Source organism: Notolabrus celidotus, chromosome 6 (genome assembly GCF_009762535.1).
Source record: "Notolabrus celidotus isolate fNotCel1 chromosome 6, fNotCel1.pri, whole genome shotgun sequence".
Taxonomy (NCBI): domain Eukaryota; kingdom Metazoa; phylum Chordata; class Actinopteri; order Labriformes; family Labridae; genus Notolabrus; species Notolabrus celidotus.
The window spans coordinates 3723066-3740152 of NC_048277.1; the positions used below are offsets into that span (position 1 = coordinate 3723066).

General features: G+C 42.5%; 1 protein-coding gene and 1 long non-coding RNA gene across 3 annotated transcripts in view; both read right to left on the bottom strand.

Annotated features, from left to right (window-relative positions):
• necab2 (N-terminal EF-hand calcium binding protein 2) overlaps window positions 1–10743 on the bottom strand; it is a 201238-nt gene extending 190495 nt beyond the window's left edge. For both annotated transcript variants that reach the window (XM_034684971.1, XM_034684970.1), the window contains exons 1-2: window positions 10242–10743; window positions 3177–3201 (exon numbers count right to left, since the gene is read on the bottom strand). In XM_034684971.1, the coding sequence (XP_034540862.1) occupies window positions 3177–3201; window positions 10242–10568 (352 nt within the window). In that variant the 5' untranslated portion in view covers window positions 10569–10743. The remainder of the gene's footprint in view (window positions 1–3176; window positions 3202–10241) is intronic.
• Window positions 10744–14564: 3821 nt separating this feature from the next.
• LOC117814845 lies at window positions 14565–16259 on the bottom strand. Its single transcript, XR_004631652.1, has 3 exons — window positions 15874–16259; window positions 15077–15157; window positions 14565–14890 (listed from the first exon to the last, which is right to left on the bottom strand). It is a non-coding gene; the product is annotated as an uncharacterized LOC117814845 (long non-coding RNA).
• Between the last annotated feature and the right edge of the window lie 828 nt (window positions 16260–17087).

A 17087-nucleotide genomic window follows, 5' to 3' on the forward strand; every position in this document is an offset into this window, starting at 1 on the left:
ATACAGATGGAGAAGAATGAATCTGAGACAAAGAGGAAAACAGCCGGGGTATCAGAGAATACCCCCGCCATACATTCTCTCTCTCACTCCCACACACACACACACACACACACACACACACACACACACACACACACACACACACACACACACACACACACACACACACACACACACACACACACACACAAACAAATACTGGAGGAGCAAATGGCCATCTGGCTGCTCTGAAGGCAAAGCTTTTTTGGGCTGTTTTCTCATTAGTTAAATTCTCTTTTGTCAACAGCACAGTGATAGGATAAAAGGTGTGAGGAGGAAAAGGAAAGGCGGATAGAAGAGGGAGAGATGTAAAAGGGAAAAGAGATACAGCAATGTGGAGAAGATGAAAAGATGTTGGGAGAGAAAGTTGCATCACATGCGATGCCAAAGGGTAGAAACAAACTGCACAGCTACACAGCAATATCAACTTTCTCTTTGGAAACACTCTTAAAGCCTGAGCATGCTAAAAATACTGCACACTGCAGCAGCACATCAGACAGCAGACCTTCACTATAAATACTTTCCTGTTCTATACAATTTTAGGTCTGTATGGACAATCATCCGTCTGAAAACTTAACCCTGAAAGGCCAGAAGGTCCGGGTTGTTTTCCTGTTTCTGTGAGTGAATCTTTGCCCTGCTGAAGCTAAACACTGGACACCAGCTGTAAGATTGAGGACAAAGCGCGGCGAAGGCTGTATGATAATTTATTTATCTATCTAAGGTTCTTATTTAATGGTAAAATCCTTTTCATGCAGACACTTGAACTTGTTATTGCTGAGATAAGTACAGGGGCGTCCAGAAAAACTCATCCATGCATTTATCTTTAGCAGACTAGGCTACTGTAACGGGGTCTTTACAGGACTCCCTAAAAAGTCCATCAGACGGCTGCACACAGAATGCTGCTGCTCGAGTCCTAACAAGGACCAAAAAAGTAGACCACATCACTCCAGTTCTTAGATCTGTACACTGGCTTCCTGTCTGTCAGCGAACAGAATATAAAGCACTGAATGGTTTAGGCCCAAAATACATTGCTGATCTGCTACTACTTGTACTATGAACCATCTGGACCTCTGAGGTCATCAGGTACTGGTCTGCTTTCAGTCCCAAGAGTCAGAAGGAAACATGGTGAAGCAGCGTTTAGTCATTATGCACCACATATCTGGAACACACTCCCTGAAATAAGACTTTTTTATTTGCCACTGCCTTCCTATCTTAGCTTATTTTAACTCACTTTAAATTAAAATTTTAATGCAATTTTTAATATATTCTAATTTTCCTTTTCTTTTCTGTTTAATTATATTTGTCATTTTAACTGTGTTCTTTTATGCCTGTCTGAATGTTTCCAATGCTTTTAATGTTTTAATGTAAAGCACATTGAGTTACCCTTGTGTATGAAATGCCCTATACAAATAAAGCTGCCTTGCCTTGCCTTGCCTTGCCATCAATGAGGATGTACAGTACAAAGTTATAAAACTCCTTAGTGGAATGAAGCTCTCAAACTGTGAGAGGTGACAGCAGAGTTAGAAAATAAAGGAAAGTAATAATAAAATGATGTTGATCTACTGCCCTGTCGCGTCTGGATGACATGACAACAAACAACTGAAGTCTAAACATCAGTTATATTCACCCACTCGAGTACATGCAGCACATCCTGAGAGAAATGAGGCGTATCAAATGTAACTGCTTAATGTTAGTTTTAAATAAAGATTTAAAATAAATCAAAACTATTCACATTATTTTGAATGAGGAAGTAAAGCTATTCTGTACTTCTGCGTTTTGTGCCCGACATCCGGTTCATAATATTCATCATAACGTAGCTTGAAAAATATCTTCAAAACATCTTGGGAATATTTTAAAAGTTAAATCAAGTATAAGAGCCTGGGAGCATGACATGAAGAAGTGTCCTGAAATTACTCACAAGGATCATTTAATTACTCTGTGCTGTCAGGTGGAGTTGATAGGAATATGATGTGTAACTTTGCACAGAGGCGGGCTTAATAACTCTGTGTTGATCGGTCAGCTCAACATATGATTCTGATCTGCCCAGCTGTGACTCTGATTGGCTTCTGTCAGAGGCAAATAATGAACCAGAGATGTTTAGAAACAAACACGAAGGTCAGTTATGGTTTTGACATTTAGGGTGGTTTTATTGATACATGACGTGAGCTCCTGCAGAGTAACGTGACAGAAAATACTCCACCTTAAAATTTCCACTACCTGTCAAATATTGACCTCAGGCTGTACACTAGCGACACAATGAATTTGCTTCAGTGTAACTACAAGCATCCCTTATCCTAGCTAAACTATCCATGTTATCTCTACCTGAATGATCAGGACCCCTGACTGACACAGGTTTGGGAGTTAACTTAACAAACCAGAAAGTGTTTGATTTTTTTTTCAGGCTGATTAATACTGAACTACTCAATTTCCTACACAAATGATCACACAAATATTCACCAGAATGCAGGGTAATAAGTGTTATGCTATTCAGTATAAGGGGCTGAATGGAGATGCTCTTCTATTTTCCTCACCCCTCACACAGCCTGAGTACACTACTGATCATTCTTATGTTAAATCCTAATTTATACAGTCTTTGTTTAAATCATGTGATCGAAATAAGTGCACGTGATTAAGTGCTAGTACATGTGATAAGGTCCATGTCATAAAAATCTCACTCCAGCCAGAAACTCAAAGTTGGCAGCCCTGTCGTATGGTGCTTCACTTCCACATTCAGCTCTAATGCACGGTCGGGGATCGTAACACTCATCTTCTAGGAACTTTTTTCATTGGTACCGGCTATTATGACAACCTCTGACGGCACACACACTCTTCGTTTTCCGTAAAGACATATTGCTGCTCTGTGGGCTTTGAATGGGTTAAGTTACCTGCATTTACCATTGACAGGAAGTAAGAAACCAGAAGTGCTTCACAAAATGTCCATTGATTGCCTGTTCGTTAAACTGCCGAAAAATGTATGTAATCTATATGCTTATCAAAATGCATCCCTTTATTGTACCATCACTTGTTTGAATCAGACATGACCTATTGTTTTTTAAAAAACACAACATTAATGTCTTTTTAAAGCAGCTCTGAGTTTTCTGCAGACAGCAAATAACATAGTGAATAAATTCACTCACCATCTTTGTCAGCTCTTCTGAATATCTGTGAAAAGAAAAGACGACAGTGCAGTTAGTATCATCGCAGGGATCTGCACACAGATCCAGCTTATCATAGCCTTGTAAATAGTACAAGGTACAAAAGCTATTGAAGTTTGGATCCATTCAGAACACTTCAAAAAAGTTCAATCAGAAAATAGTTTAATTGAGGAACTTTGCTTTTTTTAATGTACAGACAGGCTAGTGGCATAGTCCTTGGATAAGTTCAGGTTTTTAACGTTACAAAGAGAGCTTATGTTCAACCCATCTGTGACATTCTCATGAGGCTCCAAGTTTTCTAATGTGTTCATGAACGTTTGATTTCTGAAGGGTGATTATAAAGTGGATTCTAGGTGGAACAACGCAGGGATGCAAAGATCTGGAAGTGTTTCACAGCTGTTGCAACTCCTGTAAAAACAGCTTGTGTTTCTCAATAAGTGAAACTTTCATTTTGGGTCGATTATTAGCCAGGGATGAGTAATTCAAGCCAAAATAATATTCGATAATCACTGGCATCTATCTGGCACGTATTTGTCATTGTATTTTAACCAGCACGGGGATGAGGTGCTAGTAGCGGGCACTGTCAATATCTGTCTCAACCTTTATGCCAGTGTTTCTGTGACACTGCAGCGTGGCGTGCATGTTTACATTTTACAACCATACTCAGACTCTGCGATTAGCTTCATTTCTGAATCTTATACCTCTTCACACCTATTTCCAGAACCTATTGCTAATGTTTTCTTCTTTTGCTATTAAATGCAGGTAGCATTCTTGTCCTGTTACTTAAAGCTGGGGTTGGTAGTCAGATTTAGATCCACTTTTTGTTATACTGGTTAAAATGATCTTTATGTCCTGATGGTAATCAATACATAATGTGTTCTTAAAAAAGAGGTCAAAAAAAGCTGCTATCTACAGCCGGAGTAAACCTGGGAAAACACCAACCAATCACCGTCATTTGGGTCCCGAAATTTTAGACCAATCAAATCCCGTCCTGTTGTTCTGCCCGCCTCCTGCGTGTACATTTCCCCGGCGTTCACTCCCCGTCCCCTGCCTCTGCTTCCCCTGACTCTACTGACTGCCCCTCTCGCTCGACCTCAGGCCTGTCCCCTCTGACCCGATGAGGTGCTTTGCTCAGGACTGTAGTCCGGATCAGAGTCTAAAAAGCTCTCACCACGGGGGCTCTGACAAGCAGAAGAATTAATGACATTTAGTAAGTCCTACAGAAATGTAGATGTATTGTAGCGTCCGTCCGGACGCTGTAGGGATGACGAGCCGATTCGTGAACACGTTGATCTTTACTAACCGGTCACTGTCGGCCGTGATCACGCCAACCAACAAAACAACAATCAATGTTTGAATGAATGAAAAACTTCTCCTCTTGTCTCTCCTCTCTCCCGCTCACACACTCTACACCTCTCCTGATGCCTTCACTGACTGTCAACACTGTAGGAATTAAGAGCATCTACACTGAACACGTTTAACAAACAGTAGAACTGTTACAGTATTATATATGTGTTATAACTTTTCTCCTGACATCGTGTCACCGGTACAACTGGATAATGCTAGCATGACAGTTGTGAGTGCTAACAGCAGCCATGTTTATTTGTGTTTTTAACTTTCACTATGAGAATGTTTTGATGAGGACCGGTTTTGAATCAGTCACGATCATATGGTCGAGAATCAGCGGCGCTCGTGCATGTGAGCGGGGGCGTCGTTTTGGAGGAGCTCCGTTGGGAAGGGGGGAGGGGTTAGACGGAGTCCTGAAGACATGCTACATTCAAATTCATGCTAGTTTTCAAAGACTACCGACCCTAGCTTTAATGCGGTTAGCAAACAGCTTTAAGAAGCTTTATAGCCACCTGCTGGCGGGATACCGTATAACAACCAGGCACTGGTGAAAACGATGAAAAGTTGTACCTTTAAAAGGAGACAATATTCATTTTAACTGTTCGATTTCTAATAAGTGAACGTACTGTTTATTCCAGCCGTCGAACATCCTGCCCCATCCCTGTTATAAGCTGAACTTAGGTTGAACTGATAACATGCTGTATACTGGTGCAACACATCTTATGCATTTATGCAGACACATAACTCTGGGAGCTAACTGAAAGCTTACTGTGTTCTTTCTTTTCAAAGATCAAAAAGAGGCAGGTGTGTTTTTTCATCAGTGTTTGAGAGTATGATATAAACCGTTCCCACTCAAAACAGCCTTCAGAAAACATCACCATGACATGAAAGAGATGAAGTGACACAAGACAGAAAGAGGGATGCGAAAGAGAAAATCATCAAACCGAAGTAGGGATGATTGTTATCTTCTTCAGAGACGACCTGTCAACACTCCTCTTGTTGCAGTAAGTGTTCTCATGAAGGATAAAACCGACGACTGTTATCAACCTTTTCTAACCAGCAGGGGATGAATGAGATGTAGGAACAGGATTGGGTTTGAGGATCTTAAACTTAGCCAACCAAATTCCATAATCCCTTCTCTTCTCACTCAAAAGACCGGACTTTTTGTTTGTGTGTAAGTGGAAGGAAAGCCAAAACAAAAGCATCAATAGCTTGTATTTCTATCTGATGGTCAGCATGAGGTTGTGTTGATTGCAAGAAGAAGTCAGATTGTTTAAAGTCAATGAGGAAAACTCCTCCCTGAAGCAGGGTGTGCTGTAGGGAGGGACTACCTCAGATTGACATGTCCCTCAGGGGCTCATCTCTGTTTATAATCACCTCTGAACCAGATATGTATATGACTATTAACCTCAATTTGATCTAAGTCTGACATATTGCAAGGATAACATGAGAAGTCTCAAAAGACTCCCCAGCTGGTCAAAATGCAGCTTCATGTACTGACAACGTGAAGGGGAGCGATCATATTTCTCCAAATCAACTTTTCCTCATTGGATGAAAATCTTAAACTGAATTTCAGACGTTAAAGGTGACATATCATGCAAAATTGACTTTTTAATGGTTCTCTACCTGAAATATGTGTCCCTGGCATGTCTACAAACCCCCCGATAATGAAAAAAATCCATTCTGCCTCTGTTCTGATTTCTCCACCTTTCTGCTTTTTGAGTTTTCCACTGTGTAACATAAGCATGTACCGTGTTTTCATGCGTATGTGTGCGCGCTAAGTGCGTTATTTGTCATTATCACAGCTGAATGAAAGCCACTGTCGTGCAGCTGGTGGAGTGTTTCTGCAGATCATTCCACAGCACTTTACTGTTTGCACTTGCAGCGGCACCTCTAATCCACCACAGTCTATCAAGCTGCTGCTATTTGAAACTTCCTCTCTGCAAGCGCAGTTTAACAATGAGAGGAACACTTGAGTTTCTTTGTTAATGGCATCTTCTGTCTGAATTGAAACAAGTATTATATTATATTTGCATTTTAGTGACACTTATGAAAAATGAACCTAAACTTTATTTTGAATCCTTAGGCCCCTAACTCTACTCTGCCATTTATTTAAAGGTGACATATCATGCAAAATGGACTTTTTAATGGTTCTCTACCTGAAATATGTTTCCCTGGCATGTCTACAAACCCCCCGATAATGAAAAAAATCCATTCTGCCTCTGTTCTGATTTCTCCACCTTTCTGTAAATGTGTGCTGAAACCAGCCGTTTCAGACTTCCGTGTTTTTGTTACGTCACAACGACATCCAGTCTGTCACGGAGTCAGAGCTCGGAGCTTGTTCAGCCCATAGACTGTATAAAATACAACTCAACTCCTCCTCCGTTTTTCATTCCCTGCACACGTGTGCTAACAAGGAGCTTAGGAGGGAGGCATGCTAGTTGTAGGCTGTCTTAATAAACACAAAGGTCGGTTTTACTCCCCACGTCTGCAGATTTGAAGATCTAGTGGATGACTTTTATTTATCATGGATAAGTGCTAGCGCTAGTTAGCATAGCCACATAGCTACATGTTCGTCACTGTGTACCAAGACACACGTCTACATACTGACAAATAAAACAACAAGAAACACTAAATCTGTGACCAATGGTTCAGAAAGGTCCTGCTGCAGGCGCCTCTCCATCAGGATCAGATTCTGGATCAGATTCAGAGGGTTGAAGTAACGCGGGTCTGTGAGCAGCTGTGTATATTCAGCCAACATGTAAACATTAGATCAACGTGCTGGAGAGACGAGGCCACATCCACTTCCTGAGGGGGCGTGGTCAGAGAGAAAACAGAGTGTTCTGAGGAGGACTGTAGAAGAGGGTTTTTCAGGCAGACCAAAATCTGATTTCGAAGTGTTTTTTTGAGCATAAACTTTAAAGACATGTTTTGAGGACCTCTTAGACCAATATATGTTGATGAAAAAAGTGTGATATGTCACCTTTAATATCACGCATCTTTACATTTTACAGTGCTGATTAAACCTACATGATCTTCAGGCTGTGCAGATTCTTGGGATATGAAAAATGGGGGGACAAAATAAGGAAAAATAATGGAAATGCACAGATGGCCTGATTAATTTATCCAGTTTAAAGGGTTAATAATATAAAGGGCTGAAAATACGGTCAACCGGGAAAAAAATCAATCTGCACCTATTCTGATGATTGATTAATTGTTTGAGTCTTCAGGCAACAATGCAAACGATGCTCTGAGATGAGAGGATTTTGAGTTATTCTCATCTTGTGTGGTAAAAAACTGAAGATTGTTGAGTCGTGGACTGACGGTTGAATAAATCAAATGAGCTCAATTAAACAACTTGGACTTTTTCCGTTGACAAAACTGTGAATAAAAGTACGTCAGCTGGTCTCATGGTCTTTACTGTAAAAGTTGAATGCTGGTTTAGTGCTTGATGCATTCAGAAAGTGACTGCAGCCATCTGAACGAGCCAGAATGAAAATCATTAGCTGCTGAAACGCACAACATTTCAAATGACAAGCTGTTCAGCATTGTTCTGTTCTCCAGCTGCACCCTGGGGTGCACTCAACTCTGTAGAAAACAGCCAACTCCAGAGCTGCTGGAGACAGACAAGCCTAGAGGAGGAGGGGAAGGGTTGAAGTTAGGAGGATTTTTTTGTATGTGTGCGTGTGTGTGTGTGTGTAAAGAGTTGTAACAGAAACACATTGAAAGAAGAAATAGAGAGACAGAAAAGGAAAGAAACAGAAAGCGACTGAACAAACTGCAGCAGAAAAAAGAAACAGAGGCAGGAGGGATGTTGCATCCATCTCATGACCTTATTAAGATTGGATGTTTTCTTGGCCTGGCTGAGAGGAGGGGGGAGACTGGAAGAATGTAGAGGAACGGAGGAGAGGTGGAAAGGAAGCAGGGGCAGAGGACGCAGGACCCAAAGAGTTGAAGGAAAGGAAGGAAAGGTGCATCAGGGTTGAGATGAAGGAGAATACAAAAACAACAAAGGACGACAAACAAGCAGGGATAGACGGTGTAATGAGGAGAATGCTTCACACACACACACACACACACACACACACACAAACACACACACACACACACTAATCCCTTTGGTGTGGACACTTTCAACACGGTAATGATGCTTGGGTCAACGATATTGAAAAATGGCAGAAACCATTAACATTTCAAAGTTCAGGCCGAGGCAGAAACTGAGCCAGAGAGAAAATGCCAGAAAGAGCTCACTGCTGATGATGCCAGAAGGCACAGCTTGCTCTGTGTATCGACCAATCAGGCTGAGTTTTGTGGTTAAATGTCTTTCTATGGACATCAATAATTGGAACGATGAGAAAGTAATCATGAGGAAGAATAAACTGTTGATGGAAAAATATATTCCCTCTCCTAAACAAATCAATGAGATGCAATTTTCTGTCTTTCAATTAAACACTTCACATATTGGTACTTTGTAAACCAAGGTGGAGCAAGTGTGACGACAAGAGTGTTTAACAGGACGTTTTAGTTATCGATAATTCTTCCAACATTTCCTGGAAAAAAGCAAAAAGACAGAATTCACATTTAAACATATCTAATAAAACAAGACCAACAATTCCCCAGTCACACATCAGAAGCGGCTTCAATAGCCATCAGTGGTCCTGACTTAAAGCTGATGAAATCCTGCTGCACTGTATCCTCCAGCAGGAGGCTGCTGAGAGGGAGGAGGAGATCCAGCAGCAGAGTGCAGCCCATCCCCATCCCCTCCTCTACACACCAACACACACAAACAGAACTAGTTTACTGGGGAACTAGGATACAGTGGCCCTCTGGTGTTGATCAGAATTAGATTTCCATAAAGCTCTTCTGTGACTTCAGGCTATTTGGGTCACTCAGGGTCTGCTGAAACAGAACTTTTTGTTGTTTTCTTCCCTTTAAAAGCAGCATCTGCTCATCCCCAGGGGACAGATTCAGAGGGACAATGGAGAAAATTGACCCAGTAGAATTGATGGACTGACCTACATCGATTTGACGATGCTCATTTGGTACTCGGAGGGTAAGACACCTTACAATGCAGGAACGCTTTTTCACTTGCCTCCATGTGAGATAACAGGAGGTCGGGATTTTGAATCCCCTTGATGACTAAAAAGATATTGTTGTGAAATGATTCCATTAATATTTTAAGTGTGTGAAGAAACCGTCTTTCACGACGTTCTTATAAAGAATCTTACTGAGGCAACCCGTGCTGTTTTACTGTGAGTGTAGCTGCTGTGCTTCTGAGTGGGGTGCTGCGCGTCGGACTTTCTCTGAACGGACCGTGAAACAAAAAGTCCTCAGTGGGCATCTGCACTCACCTGTACTCTGGCTTCTCTGTTGGTATAGCAAACAAGTACTCAAACTAAGTAATCAAGCCGAGCTAAGTCCAGAAGTGTTTTTTTCCACAAGGATGCAGAAAAGAAGATATATTTCTGATAGAAGATATTTCGGCACTCAGAGGGTTGTGACTACCTTACCAACTAGTGAGATAACCAGGGAGATATAAGCTCCTGCGAAGCTTGACCTGCAAGCCTAAAAAGTAAATTGTGCGTAATTGCGCACTGCACCGGTCCCTACGTTGTGCTCAGTATTTTCTTCATCTCGAGCACCCTCCCACCAAAAACCTGTCAGGGCGAACCACTGCCCGACGGCTGTCCACATACTCACATCCAAAATAACAGAGATGCCTCTCCGCGGTTCCGGGGCAAAGAACTGCTCCTGAGCCACGGCCACCTCCTCCTTGCTGGAGGCGTACTCCCGGCTGGAGATGTTCTTGTTGTCGCTCATTTTGGTGACGATCCAGCGGACGAGCCCGTCGATTCCACCGGGCTGGGCGCCGCTGTTTCCGGACTGCGCTGCCGTCGCGGACTCGCTGTCCTGACTGGCTACGGGGTTCGGCTGCTCGCTGCTTTCTTGGGCTCGAAGTTTCGCTTGCTCTTTGTTAAGCAGTTTGTGGACTCCGTCCCTACAGTAGCGCGCTGCCTGCTCACACATCCTTTTGCTGCGGAGCGCTCATGCTGCGCTCTATGGGGGAGAGAGAGAGAACTCCCCCCTCCCCCGTTACATCACAGTACCAACCCCAAAGCACACCCACCCATCCTACACATCTAACATACCTCTACCAAAGTGTATTCAACCAAACATATCCATTGCAGCCCCACGAGGACTGATATTTCTGACATTTCACTCGTTATTGCTGACTCTTTCAATTCTTGACTTATGGCTTTCAAACTATACAGTAAATAAGACAACACAGTCAGTGTCACACATCGATGTGGAGTATTGTATGTTGACTGAATGTTTCAGATGACAGGTCCCACTCTTGTTCTCTGTCTTGGTTCTAGATGTCGTCCTCCGTCAGATAAATCTCTTTTCTATCTAACATGAAAATAAACCAGTGTTCTAAGCTCGTGGGTTTGACAGTTTTTTTCCTCCTCGAGATATTTCCTTTTTAAAATTCCTTCTTATGGAAGTTCTGTACAACGCCAGCGCTGTATGTACCTTCCTACCATAGCACAGCAGGCAGCAGGTGCAGACCGCCAGGTATGGGTCGCTTGTTGGCCATAGAGATCAGATGTATTTTTTCCTGGATTAAGAGCAGGGAATATTCACTACTCATCATACAGAATGTTTTAGTATTTATTTAAAGAGCCTGTCTTCCAGCTTTGCCACCATCCAAGAAGAGTTCATAGCCTTGTCAGTATTTGTCTTATGACAGGTTGTTTAGAAAAGTCCTGGTGGAAAGTTGACACTTGAACAAGAAAGACCTCACTATGCAGAACAGTGAGGTTCTGGGTGTATCACTCACCAACACAGTGTGAAGCAACATGGTTCAAACCGTTTGATCGGAGCGCCCCCTTGTGGAAGCGAGTGTGCAACATAGTTCTGACCACTGCAGAATTGATGAAGACATTGGTGACAGAATCCATCATCATTGGAGTTCAGGTAATGAAAAAATATGAAACATATTCAACTGCTGCAGAAAAAGTTATACAGCTAAGGATGCACACTGCAAAAACTGAAATCTAAGTAAGATTGTATATCTCAGATAATGGTGAAATGTGCTTATTGTTTGCCTGATAAGATGGTGTTTATATATCTCTTCACACAATTAAAACAAATGACAGCCAAATGTAATCCACTGTTTTATATCCAATGAAATAATAGAAAAGATGTACAACTATATATTGTTACAGTTGGTACAGTACTGTAAACTGACACTTAATATTCAAACATTTAAAGCTGGGGTTGGTAGTCAGATTTAGATACACTTTTTGTTATACTGGTTAAAATTATCTTTATGTCCTGATGTCAATCAATACATAATGTGTTCTTAAAAAAGAGGTAAAAAAAAAGCTGCTATCTACAGCCGGAGTAAACCTGGGAAAACACCAACCAATCACCGTCATCAGGGTCCAATTTATAAAACCAATCAAATCCCATCCTGCACGTACATTTCCCCAGCGTGTACTCCCTGTCTCCTGCCTCTGCTTCCCCTGCCTCTATTTACTGACCCTCTCGCTCAACCTCAGGCCTGTCCCCTCTGACTCTTATTTTCTTAACCTGAGCCACGGTGCGAACCTCAGGAGACACAGCATTAACAGCCTTATGGTGCGTTCGCACCAAACGCGAACTAAAAATTTGCCTGGCAAACTCGTGCGAATAACCTCCCGTCTGTCTTTTTGGGGAGAGAATATTCGCCCCTAGCAAACACGGAAGCAAAATGGGGAGTGGGAGTGGTTTGCCCCAATAAAAGCCGGTAGTTACTGCCTGTTCATTCCAACGTTTTCGTCATAGGAATAATGGAAGAATTATACGTGATCTCTGCTTTATACCTGTTGCAGAAGCACCAGAGACGTTGTGGGTCAAACCGCCGCCATGTCTGGGTCCACAGCATTCTATGAAGGCACACACAGCTTGGAGAATTCCACAACCTTCTCCAGGAGCTGCGCCTGAAAGATGACTGTTTTCAACGTTATTTGAGGCTGACCAGTGCCCAGTTTGATGACCTGTTGGCTAGGATCGATGCCAGGATCTCCAGGATGGACACCAACTACAGGCGTTCTGTCCCGGCTGCGGAGGGCCTGTCCATATGTCTCCGGTGAGCATCACGCCATAACACACAACTCTTCATGTAGAATGATGCCTCAAACTGTCAGGATATACTTTCATTGAAACTTCAGTTAATGCTTTCTGACCTTGTCCACAAGAGGATAACAAAAGAATTGTTGTGATTTTAAATTGTTTGGATCCATTCTGCCTATCATAATTTCAGTGTTGATGAGGTAGCGACAAAATTATGTCATCTTAAATTGTGTCAGGGATTTAGAAATATATGCAAAAGTATTGCCAAACTGTGTAACCTTTTAGAGAAAACAGGAGAAAAGTAAGAGACCAGTCATAATTGTCTTTTCATTAGCATCTTCCACACACACACACACACACGCACGCATACACACACACACACACACGCACACATGGAAACAATTCCTTTCTTGTGTCAGAGTTTCATCACTGTCATACCTCATTCTACTCAAGTTTTTGGTTATCGTAAATGTTCATACCAGTAAACGTGAATATTAAATAATCTTAAACAGGAACCTATGAATAGTCTCACTTTGTGCTATTCTGTCCATCTCAGAAGCTGTATATGTGGTTACTGTATACAGTAAATGTGAAATGATCTACTTATACCACCAACAGTGTATACTGCACCGTATCGTATTTTAAACTGTGTCCTGTACTACATTAAAGGTACCTGACCACAGGCGACTCATACAGGAGCATCGCCAACAGTTTCCGTGTTGGGGTCTCCACTGTGGCAAGTTTTGTACCAGATGTTGCCTCAGCCATTTGGGATTGCCTGGTGGATGAATTCATGGCTGTACCCAGCACAGAGGAGTGGAGGGCCATAGCCCTCAAGTTTGAGTAACGCTGGAATTTCCCAATCTGCTGTGGAGCGCTGAATGGGAAACGTGGAGATGAAGGCCCTTCTAATTCCGGATCGCAGTTCTTCAATTACAAGAGAACATTCTCACTTGTTCTCCTGGCAGTTGTTGATGCAGAATACTGCTACCGTATCATTGATGTCGGGGGATATGGTAGGTCGAGTGATGGAGGGATCCTATCTCACTCAGCCTTTGGTCGAGCACTGAGGTCTGGCACCCTCCAGCTGCCTGCCGACCTGCCCCTTCCTGGAGAGAGACCACAGAGGACCCCAGCCACACGTCCTTGTCGCTGATGAGGCGTTTCCTCTGAGGAGAAACCTCATGAGGCCATACCCCGGCCGCACCCTTTCACAGGAGCACTGGGTCCTCAATTATCGTCTGTCGCGGGCTCAGCTGGTGGTGGAGAATGCCTTCGGCATCTTATCTTCCCAGTGGAGGATGTACAGGCGTGTGATTGAGGTCCGTCCAGAAGTTGCAGAGACCTGCGTGAAGGCCACCTTTGTCCTCCACAACTTCCTGCGGAAGACAACCCAGGCAGCTGGGATGAGGGGGGGCATCCCAGCTGTTGAAGCTGAGCCACTGCCAGGTCTTGGACGAGTTGCTGCCAACAACTCAGCAAGGGAGGCCATCAGGATGAGGGAGACCTTTACCTCCTTCTTCTCCACAGAAGACTGCAGTGTCGCAAGGATAAGTTAATATTTGATGACATTCAGTGTGGCGTTGTGGTCATCAGTGAACTGCTATGTATAATAGCAGTTTATACATACATCATGCTGTTCCTAAATTTACTGTAACTATCTTGACATAGAACTGTAGTCTGCATAGGTAAACACACAAACTGTTTACTTTTCATTATGTAGTACATGCAGTAAGTGTTCGGTGACTGTGTGTATGAACACATGTAGCAGCAAACACCAAACAAAACCTGGCTGTAACCACTTTCTTCAGGTAAGACGAAAAACGGGACAGGGGTATGTTTTCATTAAGTACTGACAATTTTATTTGGCACATATATAATAATATATACATTCCATAATAAAAATAAGGATTTCACTAAATGAAAATTGGATACCTGCTTCATTTCCTGCAGAGATTGTCACCCCAGGCACTATCCAATTTGTTCCGAATCGTGCTCAGCATTGCTGGCCTCAAAGATCAATTTGTGGATGTGAAATTTAACATACTCCTTCCTTTGAGGTGACAATTTCTGCAGGGAAGGAAGCAGGCTCCTGAGGAACATTTCGTCCTCCGACACAGGTGGGACAGGAGGCTGGGGGACTCGCTGCTGCTGCTTTCGCAGGGCTTCAATGAGCAGGTCCTCTATCTCAGCCTCCCGCCCCTTGGATGTCTTCCGTGTCCTCTTCCTACCTGCATGACAAGAAAAGAACTCAGTGAACAATTACACCATCTAATTGAACGTGATATTAATTTAAGAGGCTGACAATAAAGCAATAAAGGACATCAACAACTTGGAATTGTGTTTTATTTACCATTTATGCATAAATGAGTGTCAATACATGTAAATGAATGAAAACTGAACTGTCATATACTTACCAATGAGTGGCTGCTGCTCAAGTGCAGTTGGGGTGGCTGCCTCCACCTCATCCTCCTCCTCCTCCTCATCACATTGTTATTCTGTGGTGACATCATGGACCGAGTCATTGGCAAAGCATCACTTACAAACATTGAGCTCATGCAGCTCCTAACCGACCACAGCTAAAACATGTTTACCTCTGGTTGATATGCATTATCACATTATTTTAGTGTGGACAACATTAATGATTGCCACATCACTACCTCATGAGGTGGAATGAAATGAGCCTGTGTTGAAATCCATGCATTCCATTTAAATGCATGTAGAGATGCTGAGAGAAAGAATAACGTGAACTTGTCTCTTAATTTAATCTGGAGCTATATCACTACTCCTGATATATTTCAGTGCCAGTCATGAGAGCATCCTGCCTTTGTTTTTCCATCTAACTTTGAATGCATAAAACCCTCAAGTAGGCCTATAGGCAAAGTCATCCCAGCTCAAATGTTTTCCTTTTCCCGTTCATTTATGTTGCTGTTCAATGTAGTTGGCACACAATAGACGCATGACCAGATCCACCCTGTGATTCTAGTGGGTTATTTTATAAGCACAGTGAAGAGTCTGACATTTTTTCATCCACTCTTTTGTTGTACTTGTTGTACTTGTTGTAGTCATAAACGTGATCCACATTAATCTACAGATTATTTACGTATTTCAGCGGTCAATTCTGTTTCTCAGAAGACGTAAACAATTACCTATACATGTGTGAAGACGGAAACTCTGCTATAATATAGGTTATGTGTCATTACTTGTCACCCACCTGGGGCTGAATGTGAGGGTCCTGCTGCCTCCTCTGTCCCCTCCGTTGTTGCACCTGCTGGAGAGTACTCTGCGGTCCTGTCATCCTCAACCCATGTTGAAAAAGTGGAAGAGTACTTCCACTTTTTCCCTGTGCCCGCTGCTGACCCAATCTTCCTCTCACTTTCCTTCCTCCTTCCTCCATGCAGCTGACGTGCTGCATGCACGCGTTGCTGGCTAGTTTGGGTCAGATTTTTAGATACAAAAAACTATTTATTTTGTTTAACTTACCAGAGATTCCAAGTTCCTTCCCGATCTCCTGCCAGGCTTTGTCTTTTCGAAGGTGGTCACGGTGTATGTGTAATGTTGTGTCACAGCTCTGGTCGAGCACACAGGGCAATTACAATTTTCTCCTCCATTTCTGACGTCATCGATCAACGACAACTGATTGGCCATGGTGCCACAGTGTCACGTGACTTTGTCGCTGTAGTTGAATATTTTGAACTTGCGCGAAGACGCGAAATTCACGTCAATCTAGTGGCGTGTCACTTCAACAGTCGCCCAGTGTGAATTCGTGTCTACACATTGACTTTCCATGGGATTTGTTCGCGCAATACGAAAAAATTGCGTTTGGTGTGAACGCACCATCAGAAAGAAACCCAGGCTTCATTTTTTTTGTCATTGTGACTCCTGCTGATACGCTGCGGAAAAGTGTCGGTTTTCTTGCCTCAACCTCCGAAACAATCACCTCTATTTCTGCTGAGGTGAAATTCAGCCGCTTGATGCACTGAACAGATGTCCTTATATGGATGAATGTGGTAGTGGTAGTATGCTGATTGCAGGTTGCGGGCACGCGCCTGTCGATTAAGAATGATTCTATTTCACTAATATACGCACAGTGGTGAGAACAAAATTGTCTGGTACGCACGTGTCATGAATCCGATGGTGATTTTGCGTAAGCACTTATTTTATGCGCAGAGTAAGAACATTTCTGCTCATTTATTAGTGAATGAGGCCTAATGAGCTTTGTTTTTCTTCAAATGTATTTCACACTCAGTAGAGTTCATTTTCCATTCTTACTTCATAAATCAGTTGAAAAAGTTAAAAATTAAACTGGAAATGAACACCAGATTTTATTTTCTAATATCTTGCATACTTTTTACAGATTAGAGTAAGAAAAACAACTGAAAGGTTAAACTGGAAGTTCAACAGGATTTTGTTTTGAAACTTTTGGGT